General features: G+C 38.7%; 1 protein-coding gene across 1 annotated transcript; it reads right to left on the bottom strand.

Moving 5' to 3' along the window:
* Positions 1–3874: 3874 nt before the first annotated feature.
* LOC112171178 (DNA-binding protein HEXBP-like) lies at positions 3875–4255 on the bottom strand. The gene has a single exon (XM_024308400.1). It carries the CDS (start codon positions 4253–4255, stop codon positions 3875–3877), a length of 381 nt encoding a protein of 126 aa, XP_024164168.1.
* Positions 4256–18847: the final 14592 nt, after the last annotated feature.

Genomic DNA, 18847 nt, shown 5'->3' on the forward strand with positions numbered 1-18847 from the left:
GGTCCCTGTGGTGTTCTCTAGCGCCGATTCTCGGTGGTAGCGGCGGTAGAAGGCGGTGCAGCCTTGTGTTTTCGGACCCGGCCGGAAAACACAACTCCGGCGACTTCATGGCTTCAACGATGTCACGCCCCTGATTTTACACACACGAAAATCGATATATATAACCCCATAATTATATATGCGTGAACGTCCAGTCATCAATACAAAATACCTGAAATCTTTTTCCCTTAAACTTACACACTTATTGATGCCCTGAACCCTCAAAGTTAATATACACTCACTCCAAAGAGTTATATATTACACAAGCTTACGAATTAAATTGTCAACAACAAGATAAACGTAATGCTCCTCAGAGCTCACTACAACGGAAGTCCAAATAACGGTAAAGTCACAAAATTGGCTTCCTACCGTGAAGCTGCTAGCTCGCTGCCTCAACCTCGATTTTCCTAACCTGCAGGATTAACCCCTACACCGTTGGAATGGTGCACCGGGTTGCCACACAACACCCCGGTAAGCTTTTGCAAGCCCGTATGAGTAACTCAAACCACACACAACTCACGCCAAAAATAAGGAAAACAACTCACGCTTTGATTCCTTAAAACACGAAATAAAGGAGAATAACTCACACTTTAATTTCCTTTCAAATCGAAATAAAAGAAAGCAACTCACACCTTGTTTCCTTTTAAAACGAAACATAGAAAACAACCCACACTTGAATTCTATCAATAAAACATAGAAAACAACGCACACCTTGAATTCTATCAGTTGTACCATAAGCGTACCATAGAAAGCAACTCACACCTTGATTTCTATCAGTAAAACATAGAAAGCAACTCACTCCTTGATTTCTATCAGTAAAACATAGAAAGCAACTCACTCCTTGATTTCTATCAGTAAAACATAGAAAACAACTCACTCCTTGATTTCTATCAGTAAAACATAGAAAACAACTCACACCTTGTTTTCTATCAAATGTACCATTATCGTACCATAGAAAGCAACTCACACCTTGATTTCTATCAAAACGTTAATAAGGAAAACAACTCACACCTTGTCCCCTTAAAAACCATTAATAAGGAAGCAACTCACACCTTGTTCCCTAAAAATACGTAATGTCATGAGTTGTAAATAACCAATTCCCGTTACCCCATGAATTACCTATATGGCAGACAGATTAGAGCTCTAACTGAAAAACGTAACCACTCGTCCGGCCAAAGACGTGGTCACCTGGTATTCTGCCCAAGGTCTCAGACCTTCGATCCTCGGGCCGCAATGTCCCTTGGAGCAAAACATTAAAGGAGTCGCATCTGACCCAAAATGTTACACAAATCGCAACGCTTTTGAAAACAATCGAAATCAACATTTCCATAATCATTGTTTTCCGAAAAAGCCATAACACAAAACAATAAAAAGCATCAATTCATGCCCATTGTTTTCATACCCAAATCTCAACACTTTTCTCAAATCTCAACGCTTTTCAAAACAAATCGAAATCAATCATTTCCACAAATCATTTGTTTTCCAAAAGCCACACCCCAAAACAATAAAAAGCATCATTTCATGCATATTGTTTTCATAAATCCACAAACCACCAAAACATATATATTTCACGTAAACATATATCTACTAATATATGAATACGTATGTATATATATACATCCCATAATATACATATATACACACGTAATCATCTACTCAAAAGTGCCACTAATACCATCTATAGTTTGCAGTTAACTAAATAACTCTCAAAACAGTATGGTGAACCCGTTCGTGATATGAACTTCGTGAGATTACTCACCTCAGAATCCCGCTGCGTCTTCTATACAGAACCGAACTAGTACACTATCACCAACAACTCGTCCAATTCACCTTCTAGAAGCACCTATTCACCAATGATCTCAAATCAGTAACGATTCATAACCAATTTTAAGTCCGAAACCCCTGTTTTGAACTAAAATCCCCCAAAGTGGCGCCAATCGAGGCAAAACCACATCCGAGACCTCCCGAAGTCTCTGGAATACGTCCACGATCGATGTGACCAAACCACAAGTCGATCGGACGCTCAAATCCTCACGGATAGAATAATCGATCGGTATGAAATTGCAAAAATCATAACAATTCCATACGAACTCCAAAATTTGCATATTATATATCGAAACGCTCGTATCAACGAGTAGAACATATATAATACCAAAAACAGTTCCTTAAGTGGCCGGAACACCGCCGGAACGCCACCACAGACGGTGGTGCACCGCCACCAGCCAAAACACATTATTTCACAAAACTCCCAACATCAAAGTTCTTCATCTAAGCATGCTTGTGAATTCTCATAACTAGCTCGAAGTCAGAAAACAAGCTTAAGGGATCGAAAACTACCTCACAAGCCGTGAACAGTAATCCCAACTGAGTTGAACCGATTTCCACGTCAACCGATCAAAACAAACACCATGGATCGATCAGCGAGCTTGTTCTGAACTCAACCCTAGAAGCCTGAAGTCATGAGGTCGCCGGAGTTGTGTTTTCCGGCCGGGTCCGAAAACACAAGGCTGCACCGCCTTGAACTGCCACCGAGATGGAGAATCGCCGTAAGAGAACACCAGAGGGACGACCAGACGGAGGAGACGACCCTGCTGACCAAGTTTCACGGCCAGAGACCGCCGCAGTTGGCCGGAAAAGCCGGGTCGGGTCGGCCGGGTTCGGGTCGGGTCAGGCGGTTTTCTTCGATACTGAGGGAGCGGACGAGAGAGAAGAGAGAGAGAAAATTAAAAAGTTTCCGGAAAAGGAAATAATGAAAAAAAACTCATTTTCCCTTTATATACTAAAACGGAAACTTCTTCCGATAGTCATAACTTCCTCATACGAACTCCGATTTACGCGTTCCGCATGTCCACGAACTCGTAACGACGCGCTCTACAACTTTCGTGAAGGAAGTTTTCAGAGAATCCCAACGTATAAAAAGTCAACCTTTGGCAACCCCTAAAACCATACTTTTCAAATAATTATTCGCCCGAAACACTTCCGCTCCATCCACGAGCCACGAAACGTCCAAAAATCACAATTTAGATTCCGGAAAATCCTCGGAAAATAAATACGAATTTCTGGGGCATCACATTCTACCCCCCTTAAAGAAATTTCGTCCCGAAATTTACACGTACCATACCCACAAGTACGCATAGACCAAGCTCAAGTCCAAATCTCAGTTCGCAACAACCTGTTCTTGTCTCACTATACAACATACTTAGCTCAATAATGGATACAGGTACCCTACCTAATATCGCAATACAAATGCATCCTACCATCCCACTTGGAGATAATCTAAACATCTCACCTGTTTCAATCACGTACTAATGCAACAACAATTATGCACAACTACAACACTATGCACAACCACCTAAGATTCCATAGTCCTGTCCTCACAGTATCTGCATCGATATATCATCAATTACAACATTCTCATTGCTAAATTTAAAATGACATTTCATTTCAAATCAATCGATAAAACTCTAGGTTTTTGCCACAGTCAACTATTTGCAAAATCACAATAAGCATTCCAACTATCTCCGAACATAGTAAGATGAGATTCAGCCTCGGCCGAACTACCCATCAATTGTCACATGGTATCGCACATACAAACAAAGTTGTAAAAGACTCCTCTGTTACAACAATGAAAAATGCATCATGCAACATACCACCTAAAACAGTATTTTACAAAAGGAAGCCACACGCAAAAGTCTAACTATGGACATCAGGCAAAGCCTGTCACAGCACACAAAGGAATTAGGTTCTCCACTATCATACTTCGCCTTAGCAAGAAAAGTCTTAAGGCCGATAAGACACCTCCATTCCCTACACTTTGCTGAAAATTAGCATCCACTCAGACATGCCCCAAAGGCTGCTGTCCTCGCTGATTTCCTTGTCCCCTGCCCTGCTGCTGGGTACAATCCCTTGAGAAATGCCCTGTCTGGCCACAAGTAAAACACGCCAAGTTCTTCGGTTTTGTGCAAGCCTTAGCAGTATGGCCAATCTCCTTACAGTTGTAACATCTCAGAGGTGCTCCCTGCCCAACAGGTGCAACCCTAGCAGGTGTAGCCGCTTCCCTAGCTGGCGCCTGCTGATGAGTCCTGCGCCTCTTCCAGAACCCACCCTGAGCATCTGTCCCTTCACTGTTCTCAACAGTTGCCTTTCCCTTCCTTCGGGAGTCCCTCTCAGCAGACTCCTGCTCCTGGAAAATCAAGTTCTCCTGCTCAATGGCCATAGCCTTAGCAAAAATGAGCTCCACAGTCTTCAGTTCCAGAACAGCGACATCGCGCCGGATTGAAGCATTCAGTCCCCACTGAAACTTCATAGCTAAGCTCTCAGCATCCATCTGTCTCACAAAGCGATACAACCTTGAGAACTCAGCCTCATAATCCCTCACACTCTTAGTCCCTTGGACTAACGAGATGAATTCCCTTTCCATCTGCTCCCTCACTGAAGGCGGAAAGTACTTCTTCCTGAACAGTTCCACAAAACCGTCCCAGGTCATGGCGGACACATCCATCACCCTCTGTGTGCCGCTCCACCATACCCGTGCATCGCCTTGGAGCATAAACGCCGCAATCTTCCTCTTCTCAACGTCGTCGCAGACGACCATCTCGAAGTAGGTCTTCATGTTCTCGATCCATTGATCTGCCAACATGTGATCCGTACCTCCCTGGAATGGAACTCCTCCCAACCTCGAAATCTCCTTTGCCAACTTCGACAAACGAGTGGGATCTACAACATTCGCAACCTCCACAACCGGTGGAACAGGCAGCTCAACATTCGATGCCTCGATATCATTCTCAAACATCTCCTCAACAGGAGGAGGAATCCTGCCCCTACCTCTGGCTCCACCCCTGCCTCTGGGTCTACCTCGACCCCTAGCTCGGCCTCCTTGTGAATCCATCACCTAAGAAGCATAACAACCTGTGATTAATACTTGTACAACTTCCAACTACAAGTATAAGTCAACAACATGACTAAATCAACCACCTTACTACGTCAGAAGATACAATTCTATCCCCTACGTAAATCTTGAGTCAAATCTAAAGGTCCTCATTCCTCAAAAGATTATAACTCCTAGAAGCTACCTTAAGCTCCTACACTTGGTTCACTGAGCTAACACTACCCTGATGACTCGCAATCCAACACTCATTGCATACCCAATGACTATATCAATACCGAAGAGCATCAGATGGGGATCCGCTGCAGACGGGCCATCACTCGAGGAGTATTGATTGTCACCAAATATGCACCTTACGCTCTGATACCAAACTGTCACGCCCCTGATTTTACACACACGAAAATCGATATATATAACCCCATAATTATATATGCGTGAACGTCCAGTCATCAATACAAAATACCTGAAATCTTTTTCCCTTAAACTTACACACTTATTGATGCCCTGAACCCTCAAAGTTAATATACACTCACTCCAAAGAGTTATATATTACACAAGCTTACGAATTAAATTGTCAACAACAAGATAAACGTAATGCTCCTCAGAGCTCACTACAACGGAAGTCCAAATAACGGTAAAGTCACAAAATTGGCTTCCTACCGTGAAGCTGCTAGCTCGCTGCCTCAACCTCGATTTTCCTAACCTGCAGGATTAACCCCTACACCGTTGGAATGGTGCACCGGGTTGCCACACAACACCCCGGTAAGCTTTTGCAAGCCCGTATGAGTAACTCAAACCACACACAACTCACGCCAAAAATAAGGAAAACAACTCACGCTTTGATTCCTTAAAACACGAAATAAAGGAGAATAACTCACACTTTAATTTCCTTTCAAATCGAAATAAAAGAAAGCAACTCACACCTTGTTTCCTTTTAAAACGAAACATAGAAAACAACCCACACTTGAATTCTATCAATAAAACATAGAAAACAACGCACACCTTGAATTCTATCAGTTGTACCATAAGCGTACCATAGAAAGCAACTCACACCTTGATTTCTATCAGTAAAACATAGAAAGCAACTCACTCCTTGATTTCTATCAGTAAAACATAGAAAGCAACTCACTCCTTGATTTCTATCAGTAAAACATAGAAAACAACTCACTCCTTGATTTCTATCAGTAAAACATAGAAAACAACTCACACCTTGTTTTCTATCAAATGTACCATTATCGTACCATAGAAAGCAACTCACACCTTGATTTCTATCAAAACGTTAATAAGGAAAACAACTCACACCTTGTCCCCTTAAAAACCATTAATAAGGAAGCAACTCACACCTTGTTCCCTAAAAATACGTAATGTCATGAGTTGTAAATAACCAATTCCCGTTACCCCATGAATTACCTATATGGCAGACAGATTAGAGCTCTAACTGAAAAACGTAACCACTCGTCCGGCCAAAGACGTGGTCACCTGGTATTCTGCCCAAGGTCTCAGACCTTCGATCCTCGGGCCGCAATGTCCCTTGGAGCAAAACATTAAAGGAGTCGCATCTGACCCAAAATGTTACACAAATCGCAACGCTTTTGAAAACAATCGAAATCAACATTTCCATAATCATTGTTTTCCGAAAAAGCCATAACACAAAACAATAAAAAGCATCAATTCATGCCCATTGTTTTCATACCCAAATCTCAACACTTTTCTCAAATCTCAACGCTTTTCAAAACAAATCGAAATCAATCATTTCCACAAATCATTTGTTTTCCAAAAGCCACACCCCAAAACAATAAAAAGCATCATTTCATGCATATTGTTTTCATAAATCCACAAACCACCAAAACATATATATTTCACGTAAACATATATCTACTAATATATGAATACGTATGTATATATATACATCCCATAATATACATATATACACACGTAATCATCTACTCAAAAGTGCCACTAATACCATCTATAGTTTGCAGTTAACTAAATAACTCTCAAAACAGTATGGTGAACCCGTTCGTGATATGAACTTCGTGAGATTACTCACCTCAGAATCCCGCTGCGTCTTCTATACAGAACCGAACTAGTACACTATCACCAACAACTCGTCCAATTCACCTTCTAGAAGCACCTATTCACCAATGATCTCAAATCAGTAACGATTCATAACCAATTTTAAGTCCGAAACCCCTGTTTTGAACTAAAATCCCCCAAAGTGGCGCCAATCGAGGCAAAACCACATCCGAGACCTCCCGAAGTCTCTGGAATACGTCCACGATCGATGTGACCAAACCACAAGTCGATCGGACGCTCAAATCCTCACGGATAGAATAATCGATCGGTATGAAATTGCAAAAATCATAACAATTCCATACGAACTCCAAAATTTGCATATTATATATCGAAACGCTCGTATCAACGAGTAGAACATATATAATACCAAAAACAGTTCCTTAAGTGGCCGGAACACCGCCGGAACGCCACCACAGACGGTGGTGCACCGCCACCAGCCAAAACACATTATTTCACAAAACTCCCAACATCAAAGTTCTTCATCTAAGCATGCTTGTGAATTCTCATAACTAGCTCGAAGTCAGAAAACAAGCTTAAGGGATCGAAAACTACCTCACAAGCCGTGAACAGTAATCCCAACTGAGTTGAACCGATTTCCACGTCAACCGATCAAAACAAACACCATGGATCGATCAGCGAGCTTGTTCTGAACTCAACCCTAGAAGCCTGAAGTCATGAGGTCGCCGGAGTTGTGTTTTCCGGCCGGGTCCGAAAACACAAGGCTGCACCGCCTTGAACTGCCACCGAGATGGAGAATCGCCGTAAGAGAACACCAGAGGGACGACCAGACGGAGGAGACGACCCTGCTGACCAAGTTTCACGGCCAGAGACCGCCGCAGTTGGCCGGAAAAGCCGGGTCGGGTCGGCCGGGTTCGGGTCGGGTCAGGCGGTTTTCTTCGATACTGAGGGAGCGGACGAGAGAGAAGAGAGAGAGAAAATTAAAAAGTTTCCGGAAAAGGAAATAATGAAAAAAAAACTCATTTTCCCTTTATATACTAAAACGGAAACTTCTTCCGATAGTCATAACTTCCTCATACGAACTCCGATTTACGCGTTCCGCATGTCCACGAACTCGTAACGACGCGCTCTACAACTTTCGTGAAGGAAGTTTTCAGAGAATCCCAACGTATAAAAAGTCAACCTTTGGCAACCCCCTAAAACCATACTTTTCAAATAATTATTCGCCCGAAACACTTCCGCTCCATCCACGAGCCACGAAACGTCCAAAAATCACAATTTAGATTCCGGAAAATCCTCGGAAAATAAATACGAATTTCTGGGGCATCACAAACGATTCCTTGGTTGAGCTCAGACCGGCCTCGTTGATCGATCCTTGGTGGTTGTTTGGATCGATTCACGTGAAACTTCGATCAACTCGGATTGGATCACTGTTCACGGCTTGTGAGGTAGTTTTCGATCCCTTAAGCTTGTTTTCTGACTTCGATCCAGTTATGAAAGTTCACAAGCATGCTTAGATGAAGCTTTTTGATGTTGGGAGTTTTGTGAAATAATGAGTTTTTGGCCGGCGGCGGTGCACCACCGTCTGTGGTGGCGTTCCGGCGGTGTTCCGGCCATGTAGGGAACTGTTTCTGGTATTATATGTCTTGTACTCGTCGATACGAGCGTTTCGATATATAATATGCAAATTTTGGAGTTCGTATGGAATTGTTATGATTTTTGCAGTTTCATACCGATCGATTTATTCGATCCTTGAGGATTTGAGCATCCGATCGACTTGTGATTTTGACATATCGATCGTATAAGTGTTCCGGAGACATTGGATGGTCTCGGATGTGGTTTCGCCTCATTTGGCGTCACCTTGGGAATTTTGGTTCGATTTAGGGTTTCGAACGTTATCCCTTGTGATTCGTTGACTGAATGAGAGCTGTAATTCCTTAGGTACGTGACGTAGTACTCCTTGGACGGCTAATTTGTGGATTGGCTGCCTTGTCCTGAATTGAAGACGCAGCGGGAGTTTCGAGGTGAGTAATCTCACTAGGTTCATAAATGAACGAATTACCTTTATCGTTTGGTGAGTAAATCTCACGATATTTGTTATGAGTAGGATCGATATTTGTTATGAGTAGGATCGATATTTGTTATGAGCAGGATCGATATTTGTTATGAGTAGGATTGATATTTGTTATGAGTATGATTACCCTATCGTCTTGGAGTTATTAGGTTAATTATGACTATAGTTGGTATTAGTGGTTTTCTGTGTGGATGGATGACTATGTGTGTATATATATATATTATGGGATGTATATATATGCATATATATTCATGTATTAGTGGCTTCGTTGTGAATCTATGTGATGATCGCTATCTATGTGATGACTAGCGAAATCTATGTGATGATCGCTATCTATGTGATGACCAGCGAAATCTATGTGATGATCGCTATCTATGTGATGACCAGCGAAATCTATGTGATGATCGCTATCTATGTGATGACCGACAGAATCTCTGTGATGATTGCTATCTGTGTGATGATTGGCGATATCTTTGTGAATCTATGTGATGATCCTTGAAATCTATGCGATGATTAGTAGGATGATGCAAATCTAGGTGATGATCGGTGGAAATCTGTGCGATGATCAGCGTGATGACTGCTCGGTAGCGGAGCTGAATTGTTATTAAGTTAACAAAGATCGAGAGGACTGCTGTGATGGTTGGGGCTACCTACAGACGTCAGAGTGTGGGACTTCGATGACTACTTTGTCTTGAGTTGTTTGACTTAGTGTGACCTCCTGAACTAAATTATATGCAGGGGTTACTATGAATTGTTTTGCTTGTTTTGATATGTGATTGCCTTGATTTCTCCTTGATTGTATTGATTGATGGTTTGATTTACATTAAGAGCCATAGCGGTTATGAACTGTACTCTGTAGTGAGGATAGGAAGGTGATTCATTGTTCTTCACCTTTGATGTCATGTTGATGACAAAAACTCCTAGGGGGGGGAAATGAGAAATGAGTGTGATGTTGGAATTCACCGTAGTGCGTTAGGATGGCGTTAAACATTTCTTGAGGAAGTCTTGTTTGACCGAAATTTGTGTAATTGGATGCTAGGATTAAGGTTATGAGCAGAAGGCTTTTGTGAAATTTGTGTAATTGGTTTTGAGTTACTCATACGAGCTTCATAAGCTTACCGGGTTTGTTGTGTGGAACCCGGTGCACTATTCAATGGAATGGTGTAGGGGTTAATCCTGCAGGTCGAGGAGATCGTGGCTGAAGCTGAGGTGACGCCTGTGCAGCTTTATGGTAGGAAGCTATCTTTGTGACTTTACCGTTGATAAGGACTTCCGTTGTATAGTTACTCTGAGTTGCATTTACGTTTTATTTTGTTGTTGACAATTTATTTCGTAAGCATTGTAATATATAACTCTATGGAGCGAGTTTATATTCACTTTGAGGGTTCAGGGCATCAATATCTGTGTAAGTTAAAGGGAAAAAGATTCCAGGTATTTGTATTGATGACTGGACGTTCACGCATATATAATTATGGGGTTATATATATCGATTTTCATGTGTGTAAAATCAGGGGCGTGACAGATACCATGTTAAATAGCTACAAGCATGGCTTGTGACCTATCATCATACCGACATTGTCCTAACTTAACCACCTGTTATGTACTCGGTTTTAATCACAAAAAACCTCTGTACAATTAGGTGTGAGTCACCTCATCACTTTTTTGTGCAGATACCATTTCAGATACCCTAAACCCTAAATGCTATAAGCACTCTGAATGCATCATTTGTGGAAACTGGTGAAAAGTTTTCATTGTAGTCAACTCCCTCTTTCTAATTATAGCCTTTAGCAACCAATCTGTCCTTATACCTTTCAACTTTCCGGTCCGAATCTCTTTTGCAGCCTATAGGTTTGCATGCATCAATTTTATTCACCAAGGACCGTACTTCATTCTTTAACATACTTTGCAATTCATCCTCCATGGCTTCCCTCCATTTGGCACTGTTTACAAACTGCATTGCTTACTTAACTAATGTGGGATCATCTTCTGCTCCTATGTCAGGTTCAATATTCACTTGAGCAGCTTTTGGATCTTCACCTTGAACTTCACCTACATTGTTGACTTGATCATTTTGTACTTCTTGATCATTCTGATCTTGTAATGGAAATAATTCCATTTGAGCAGCATTATTGATTTCAACATCATTACAGTGAGTGGGATATATAAACCAATCTTCAAATCTGCTATGCATTGAACTTGTATCCATGCCATCATCCACATTTTCTTATTGATCAATCATCTCATCAAGGAAAATGGCTCTGTGACAGACAACAATCCTAGTCCCTCTTCCTGGTCAATAAAATCTATAACCTTTTGACTCGTCATGGTAACCAACAAAATAAGAACTCAATGTTTGAGAATCAAGTTTCCCAGCATCATCACTATGCACTCTTGCTTCTGCCTTGCATCCCCACACATTGAAATGATTCAAGCTTGGTTTGTAGCCACACCACAACTCAAATGGTGTTTTGGCAACTGCTTTACTTGGAGTTCTGTTACAAATGTAGTTTGTAGTCTTCAATGCTTCTCCCCACAGAAATTTTGGTAAAACTGATCTCAAAATCATACTTCTAACCATGTTGATCAAGGCCCTGTTTCTTCTTTCTAAGACTCCATTCTGTTGTGGAGTGTATGGAGTAGTGTATTGAGCTACAATGCCATATTCTTGCATGTACAATGCAAATGGACCTTTGTGTTGGCCCTTTTCTAAATATTTTCCAAAGTACTCACATTTTCTATCAGATCTAACAACTTTTATAAGTCTTCCAATTTGTCTCTCAACCTCAGTTTTAATGATTATGAAGGTATCCAAGGTTTGTGATTTTTCAGAAATCAAATAAATATAGCAATATCTTGAAAAATCATCAATGAAAGTGATAAAATAACAATTGCCACATATAGTGTTTACTAAAAAAGATCCACCAACATCAGTATGTACTAAGTCAAGTACATTTTCACTTGTTTTTGAACATGTCTTCCTAGAGTTAGTCATTTTGACCTTCAAACAGTCAATGCATGTTTCAAAATCTTCAAATTTTAGAAGTGGTAAAATCACTTATTTAACCAGATTCTTCATTCTTTCTTTAGAAATATGGCCAGTCTTTTATGCTATAAATAAGATGAAGAATCATGATTAAATTTTGTTTTGGCAGCAGAACTTTTGTTCAACATGAAAACTTCCTAATTTTGATTTGAAACAGATGATGCATTAGCACAATCCACAAACCATTAGAGAATTTGAATCCATTGTTTGACACAAACTGAGAACCAAAAATTAAATTCCTACTTATATTGGGAATATAATAAACATTGTTTAATTGTAATACATAGTTATTCCTAAACACAGCTTGACAATTCCTACAGATTTGACAGCTACTCTTTGACCACTTGCAGTGCACACCTTTGTCTCATTCCTATTTCGAATTGTTATTCTTGATTATCTCTGAAATGAATTGACAATATGTATAGGAGAGCCAATGTCAAAGCACAATGAATTGTCAGACAAAAAATCATTTGTTTCAAAATTGAAAACTAGTTTTGACGGAAAGTTACCTTTCTTAGTTAGCCAAGCCTTGAAACCCTCACAATCTTTCTTGAAATGCCCTGGTTTCTTGCAAAAGAAATATTTCATCACAACAGTAGGCTTAGAAGACTTACCCTTATTATTGTTAGTCTTAACTATAAGCTTTGAGGTGCTGCCTTTGTTGTAACTGTTTCCAAACTTCTTCTTATGCTGAATTTTAGTGACCTAGTTCACTGAGATTTCTTTTCCTTTCTTCTTGACTTCATCTTCAACTTCAACACAGAGTCAGATAAATTCATTCACAGTGTACTACTCTTTCTGAGTCTTGTAGAGTGACTTCAGATTATCATACTTATCTAGTAGTTTGTTCAGCAGCATGTAAACCATAAATGAGTCTTCCACAGATATATTTAGTCCTCTGAACTTTCCAGCAATATATGAACCTTTCCTGATGAACTCTCTATCACTGCCACTTCCACTGAACTCCATTCTCATGAGTGATTTCATGAGATTATTTGTTTAAGCTTTATCTAAAATTTTGAATTTCTCAGCAATAGAGTTGAAGAATACCTTTGCATACTTAGAATCTGGAATGCCTCCTCTCACATTCTCAGGTATGCTTTTCTTAATCATAATCAAAGCCATTTTATTGTGCTCAAGGTTCGAAAAATCGCTAGGCGTTAGTCGGCCGGTGGCCAAGAGACTAGCGCCCAGGTGGATAGGCGGACGCCTAGGCGGTTTTTATATATTTTTAATTTTTATAACATTTAATTATATAATTAAGGATATATAAAATGTATTCAAGCATATTGCATTATTATTTTGCTTTATGAAACTCCATTATCCAACTTATCTAATTCTAGGTTAAACTGAGTTTATTATATATAATGGTTGATTTTATATTGAAATATTGATGACTCAACGCTAGCTTAAATCGGGTATAAATGTATAATTAATAATGGTAGTTTCATACTTTCATAAATGATTAAATAAACCATTTAGTGGATAATTCTAACTTTAGTCGTTCCAACCACCCACTATTTTATTCCTCTTTGTTAATATCAAGTTATCAACCACCAGCTAGCTTTCATTGACCATTTCAATGAAAAAAGAAAAAGCAAACGACTTTATGGGAAAGATCAAGTCTTTCAAGCAGGAGTTCCGTCTTGAAGAATCAAAGAGCATCATTGGAAAATAGTCAAAATACCCAGATCGAGTTCCACATATCAAGTTGCCCAGTTATCGTTGAACAACATTGGATTATACCCAGATCAAGTTGCCAAAATCTACTACCCAGATCGAAGTCTCGACTCTTGATCAATTTCAGATTTTCAGGTCATAAATTCTCTCTAGCTCTCTCTCTATATCAATCCTACAATCAATCTCTTTCCTTAATCCATCAATCTCTCTCTGATTTTCAGATCACCTCGATCTCTTCCTCCCGTTAATCTGAGAGAGAGGCAGAAACCCGACTAGCAGACCGCCTAGCGCCGAATCGCCTAGGCGTTTAATCGGCCGCCTAGGTGGCCGCCCAACCCCAGCCCACCCAAGCTCTCTGATTTGCCATTATTCGAGTCGGCAAGCCGCCGCCCAGCGCGTAGGCGCCGCCTAGGCGGCCGAGTTTTAGAACATTGATTGTGCTTGTACCACTTTTAAAACTTCTCTTTGGCCTCTCTACTTGCAGTTGGTGTCAGTTCCTCAGGTGGATCTTCTTTGAGCACATGATCATAGTCTAGTATTCCCAAGTTGAGCTCAATGTCTACTTTCCACTTTCTGAAGTTTGAGCCATTCAGAAGCTCAATTTGGCTGATGCTCATAGGGAAATGCATGGCTGCTTATCAATAAAATTTAGTAAAACATTATAGTCTACCCAATACCAGAACATTTTCAAGTCCCAAATTGAAATGAAAATTCATAATCTGAATATTCATTCATGCTTAATTATATAAATAAAAAAAATGAAACTAAATCACTTTCAAGAATCTGACAACCTTTGTGGTGTACTCATCTCCAATGATGTCTAAATGTTCACAGTTTTGTATATTCACAATCAAAAACCAAATGCTTAACATACATTTCTTTGGAAATTAACATCAATTTGATTTTAAGTTTCATGATGTATTCTGACATAAAGTAGATAGATAGTTTATGGTATACTAAGCTACTTTGATAACATGAAGTAAATCAAACTTGATCTATCTAATTTATCTTGTCTTTATGATCTATCTAATTATGGAGAATTATCTTGCTTATAACAATTTTGGCAGCATATAATATCAAGAAAACATATAGGAGATCAAACAATTTGATAAATTGCAGTGTACATATATACTGATATTTGTAAAGATAAATTTCATTAAGTCATGTATCAAAATTGCAGAACATGCGACATATATGGAATAATCAATTGAAGTAGCTGTTTCAATCCAAACTATGAATTCATATAAGTAATCTGTATCACAATTATTCAAACTCATATCTATATATATGTATGTAGACTTAAACAAAATGATTTTTGTTGAAACTATATGCGGATTATCTTGTATGATCCCACAATTCTACTTGAAACACACAGAACATGTAATTCACATGATATAAATATGCTCTGATACCAATTGTTAGAACTGTACATGAATATATAAACACAAATCTATTTCATAATGAATATATTAACACTGATGTTTCTGTGTAAATAGAACTAGCACTAGGTCGAGAAAGCTAACGGACAATAGATTGAAATCATTATATGATTTGGACGATCTCAGTTGTGTATCGGAGCGTTGTGTGATGAAAAATGTCATAACCATAAAAAGTCGTTGTATGAAACACAAACAGTTGACATTTTCTTTGTTATCCACATTGTACCTTCTCTCGGTAGATGCCAAACACAGTTACCGCGCTGCCATGCACAACATGGCAGGTGCATGAGTTAGATAACAAAACTTGTTTCAAGCTGTTTTTGGAAAGCCTAGTAAGACAACGTATTTTTTAATTTCACTGTTATCTGATTTCTGATCACACTTCAGTTGTAGAGTATGATTATTGTGTGACTTGATTTTGGACAACAGAATTCAGTTTTTACAGTTGTGTGATCGTAAATGAGAAATCATAGTTTTTATAAAACCATTATGTGATATGTAAAAGTTCTTTGAGTAGATGACCCATTTTTGTGTATTCAAACAACGTTGGAATGTCATTATATAAAACTGTTGTACAATGCATAATAATACTCCATAATAATGCATAATAATGATCAATTGGAAAGAAAATACATTGTAAACCAATCAAATGAGTAATCCAACCCATTCTATATATCTCAAATGTTAAAAGGGAGCATTTCTCAATCATCCAAGCCAACATTCAAAGAAGGAAAGTATTCTCATACATGCCCATCTAACTGGAACATCAAAGGCTGATGCAAATACATATTGTTTCAAAACATGCCTCTTATAAAGTTTGCATTGATGATTGGCAAATTCCTTGAACAAATTCTTTAGCATCTTAGCTTACTTGTATTCTCGACTACCAAAAATGACATCCTTTAACTCATTACTACTTGAAATTCTGTCCTCCAATGTTATCTACAAAAAAAAAGGAAGAATACATTATGGAGCAATTGAACTATGCCACTACAAGAAAGTGCACACCTTTATAAACATCCCATAAAAATATGCAAGTAGTTAGGCCCAATGGTACCCATTTAATGGAATCACAATGACAACAAAAAAGCAAGACAAAAAATATATTCTACTTATCAACATACAAAGTCTATATATATATATATATAATATATATATATATGTGTGTGTGTATATATATATATATATATATATATATATATAAGAATTGTACTACCTTCTATATGCCATTCAAAAGTGCATATCTTCAATTGTTATGCTTATGATTTAAATATTAAAAGTTGTGAGTTCAGTTGTCCAAATAGAAGCCATATACATCTTTGAGCTATAATGTTACTTACAAACATCAAATCGATATAGTAACAAAAGTGAAATGCATGAGTTTAAAGTTGATTGAGAACCAACACAGCTTTAAAAGAATGCTATTTGACTTTTTTTAGGTCCCAATCAAATCAATGATCATGTATATTATACATAACAAAAATAAACTCATCTAGGTAAAGAAGCATAGAGGTTACTAGTTCTTAACAACTTTTTGTGTTCTAAAATTGCATATGATAGATATATTTACGATTTGGTAAGTTGAAAACTCAACTCTAATTTCAAGCTTCTATAAGTTGAAAAAGTGAAGCAAATCAGTATCTTTTTCATAAATTTTTCTTGTGAACATAATGCTAGTTTTATGGTCATGGAGCCTTTGGTCTAATGCAATAATACAATATTGAACATAATGCTACTTCATAAAATAGATTCCTTCTTCACATCAGAGGCTTCCCAGATCTATTTTTCCACATTGATAAAAGACAACCAATAATTCCATAAGTCAGGTAGCCTTGGTAATAGTGCAATAATTCATAGATTAACTCCCACAGACTACTAAGTAAGATTGGAAATGGCCACTAAATTAGGGTAAATAAATTTAACCACACAGAGGTCCAAAGACTGCGGTGAATGAGCTACATAAATATTCAAGCTCAAAGAAAAATCATCAGGAAATACCATAATAGGAGTTGAATAAGGATATTCCTTAGCTTGGTCCTGGATTCTCTTTAGAATCATAGGCCTCAACTTCTTTTAAGTCCACCTTGTTTGAGTTGTAGTACCTCGAAACCTTGACATCATTTTGCAATAGAGATTTGAACTCTTACTCAATTTTCTCCTCAGTGCCATAGCTTATTGTTATTCCTAAAGTGAATCAAATGCAAAAAACCTAGCAACAAGCTTAAAGAAGCAGTACATAGAACAACCGTATGTCTTGAAAAGTAACAAGCTTTAATCGATTCATAACCTACATCCACTCATTCTCTAATACAATTCACCATGACCCAACTCCACAAAGAATTAATCTTTTATAAAATGTAAAAAACCCTTTAAATTATGAAGTGGCAAAAGAAAAGGGAAAATCTTAATGCTCAACTTTGTGTAAAAACATAGATTATAGGCTAATAACTCATATCAATAAAATCAAATCAGAAAGTATACAGATATAGATGTGCAATCAATCAATGATAACCAAAATAATCAAATCCCAACAGAAAGAAATAACAAGGATAAAGAAAGCACCTGAATAGCGAAAGCACTCTGTGGATAACAATAAGAAGAACAAAAACTAAAGGGAAGAGATGGGGCTCGACGTGGAGCTCGTCAAAGTCTCTTCGGTCTTGTCTGAGTAGTCATTGGCTTCGCAAAGCACCTTCTGCTCTCTGCACGCTATTTACTTGTTTAGAATCTCAGACAAGCTTAGCAAGCTCTTTGGCATCTAAAAAAAATTAAAACCCTAAATCAGAAAAATGTTAGAAGATTTTAGTCCAAATTGATGTGGAAAAGGAAGTGGGTACCTCTTGAATTGAAGACATGGAGAAGAGTGAGAGGCTTTAGTTTGGAAAACAAAGCAGACTTCGGTGTAGCTATTATTGAAGAGACACTAGTCGACGAGGAAGGTGATCTGGATGGGGGTGATGGTGCCCTTGTCCTGATTCTCTGATTTCTTTGCTTTAGATTGCTTCGCTTTATTTTGAAATGAGAGAGAAAATAACCGCCGGGGAAAAATTAGGGGATGGAATTGAGATATGAGAGAAATGAAAAAGAGGGCGGAGTCTAAAATGGAGAGGCTAAGGCCACAAAGTGAGAATTGTGTTGGAGTGTAGCGGAGTACTAGGGGGTCGCAAGTGAGTTGAAGAGAGCGAGTTAGGGTTTTGATGATTGAACAAATTGTAGGGGGGGAGTTTAAGGGTTGATGATTAGGGATATAGGTTTTAGTGGAGAGAGGGTAAAATCCACTTGGCGCTCAGGCGAGCAGCTGGGTGCTTTGATCTGAAGAGGGATTTGCTTTTGAGCTGGACGCGAAGGTTGATAGGAGCATTTTAATGAGACGTTTTACTTGCTTTTCCCTACATTTCTTGCGTTATTTCCTTAATAAAATCTTGTTTAGGAAAGTTTCCATTCTTTGATTGGGAAAGTTCCTATTTGTAGAAAGTTTCTATTTTTCTTTTTTAGAAAGTTTCCCATTTTCAGTTTAGGAAAGTTGTCATTTTTCATTTTAGGAAAGTTTCTATTTTTCTTACTAGTTTCTATTTTCAGGTCCTTGTCACAAATGAGCTGAAATGAGCTCACAAATGGAGAGAGAAGCTAGCCAACGTTGGAGGGAGACAAGA

The sequence above is a fragment of the Rosa chinensis genome, chromosome 6 (genome assembly GCF_002994745.2).
Source record: "Rosa chinensis cultivar Old Blush chromosome 6, RchiOBHm-V2, whole genome shotgun sequence".
Lineage (NCBI taxonomy): Eukaryota > Viridiplantae > Streptophyta > Magnoliopsida > Rosales > Rosaceae > Rosa > Rosa chinensis.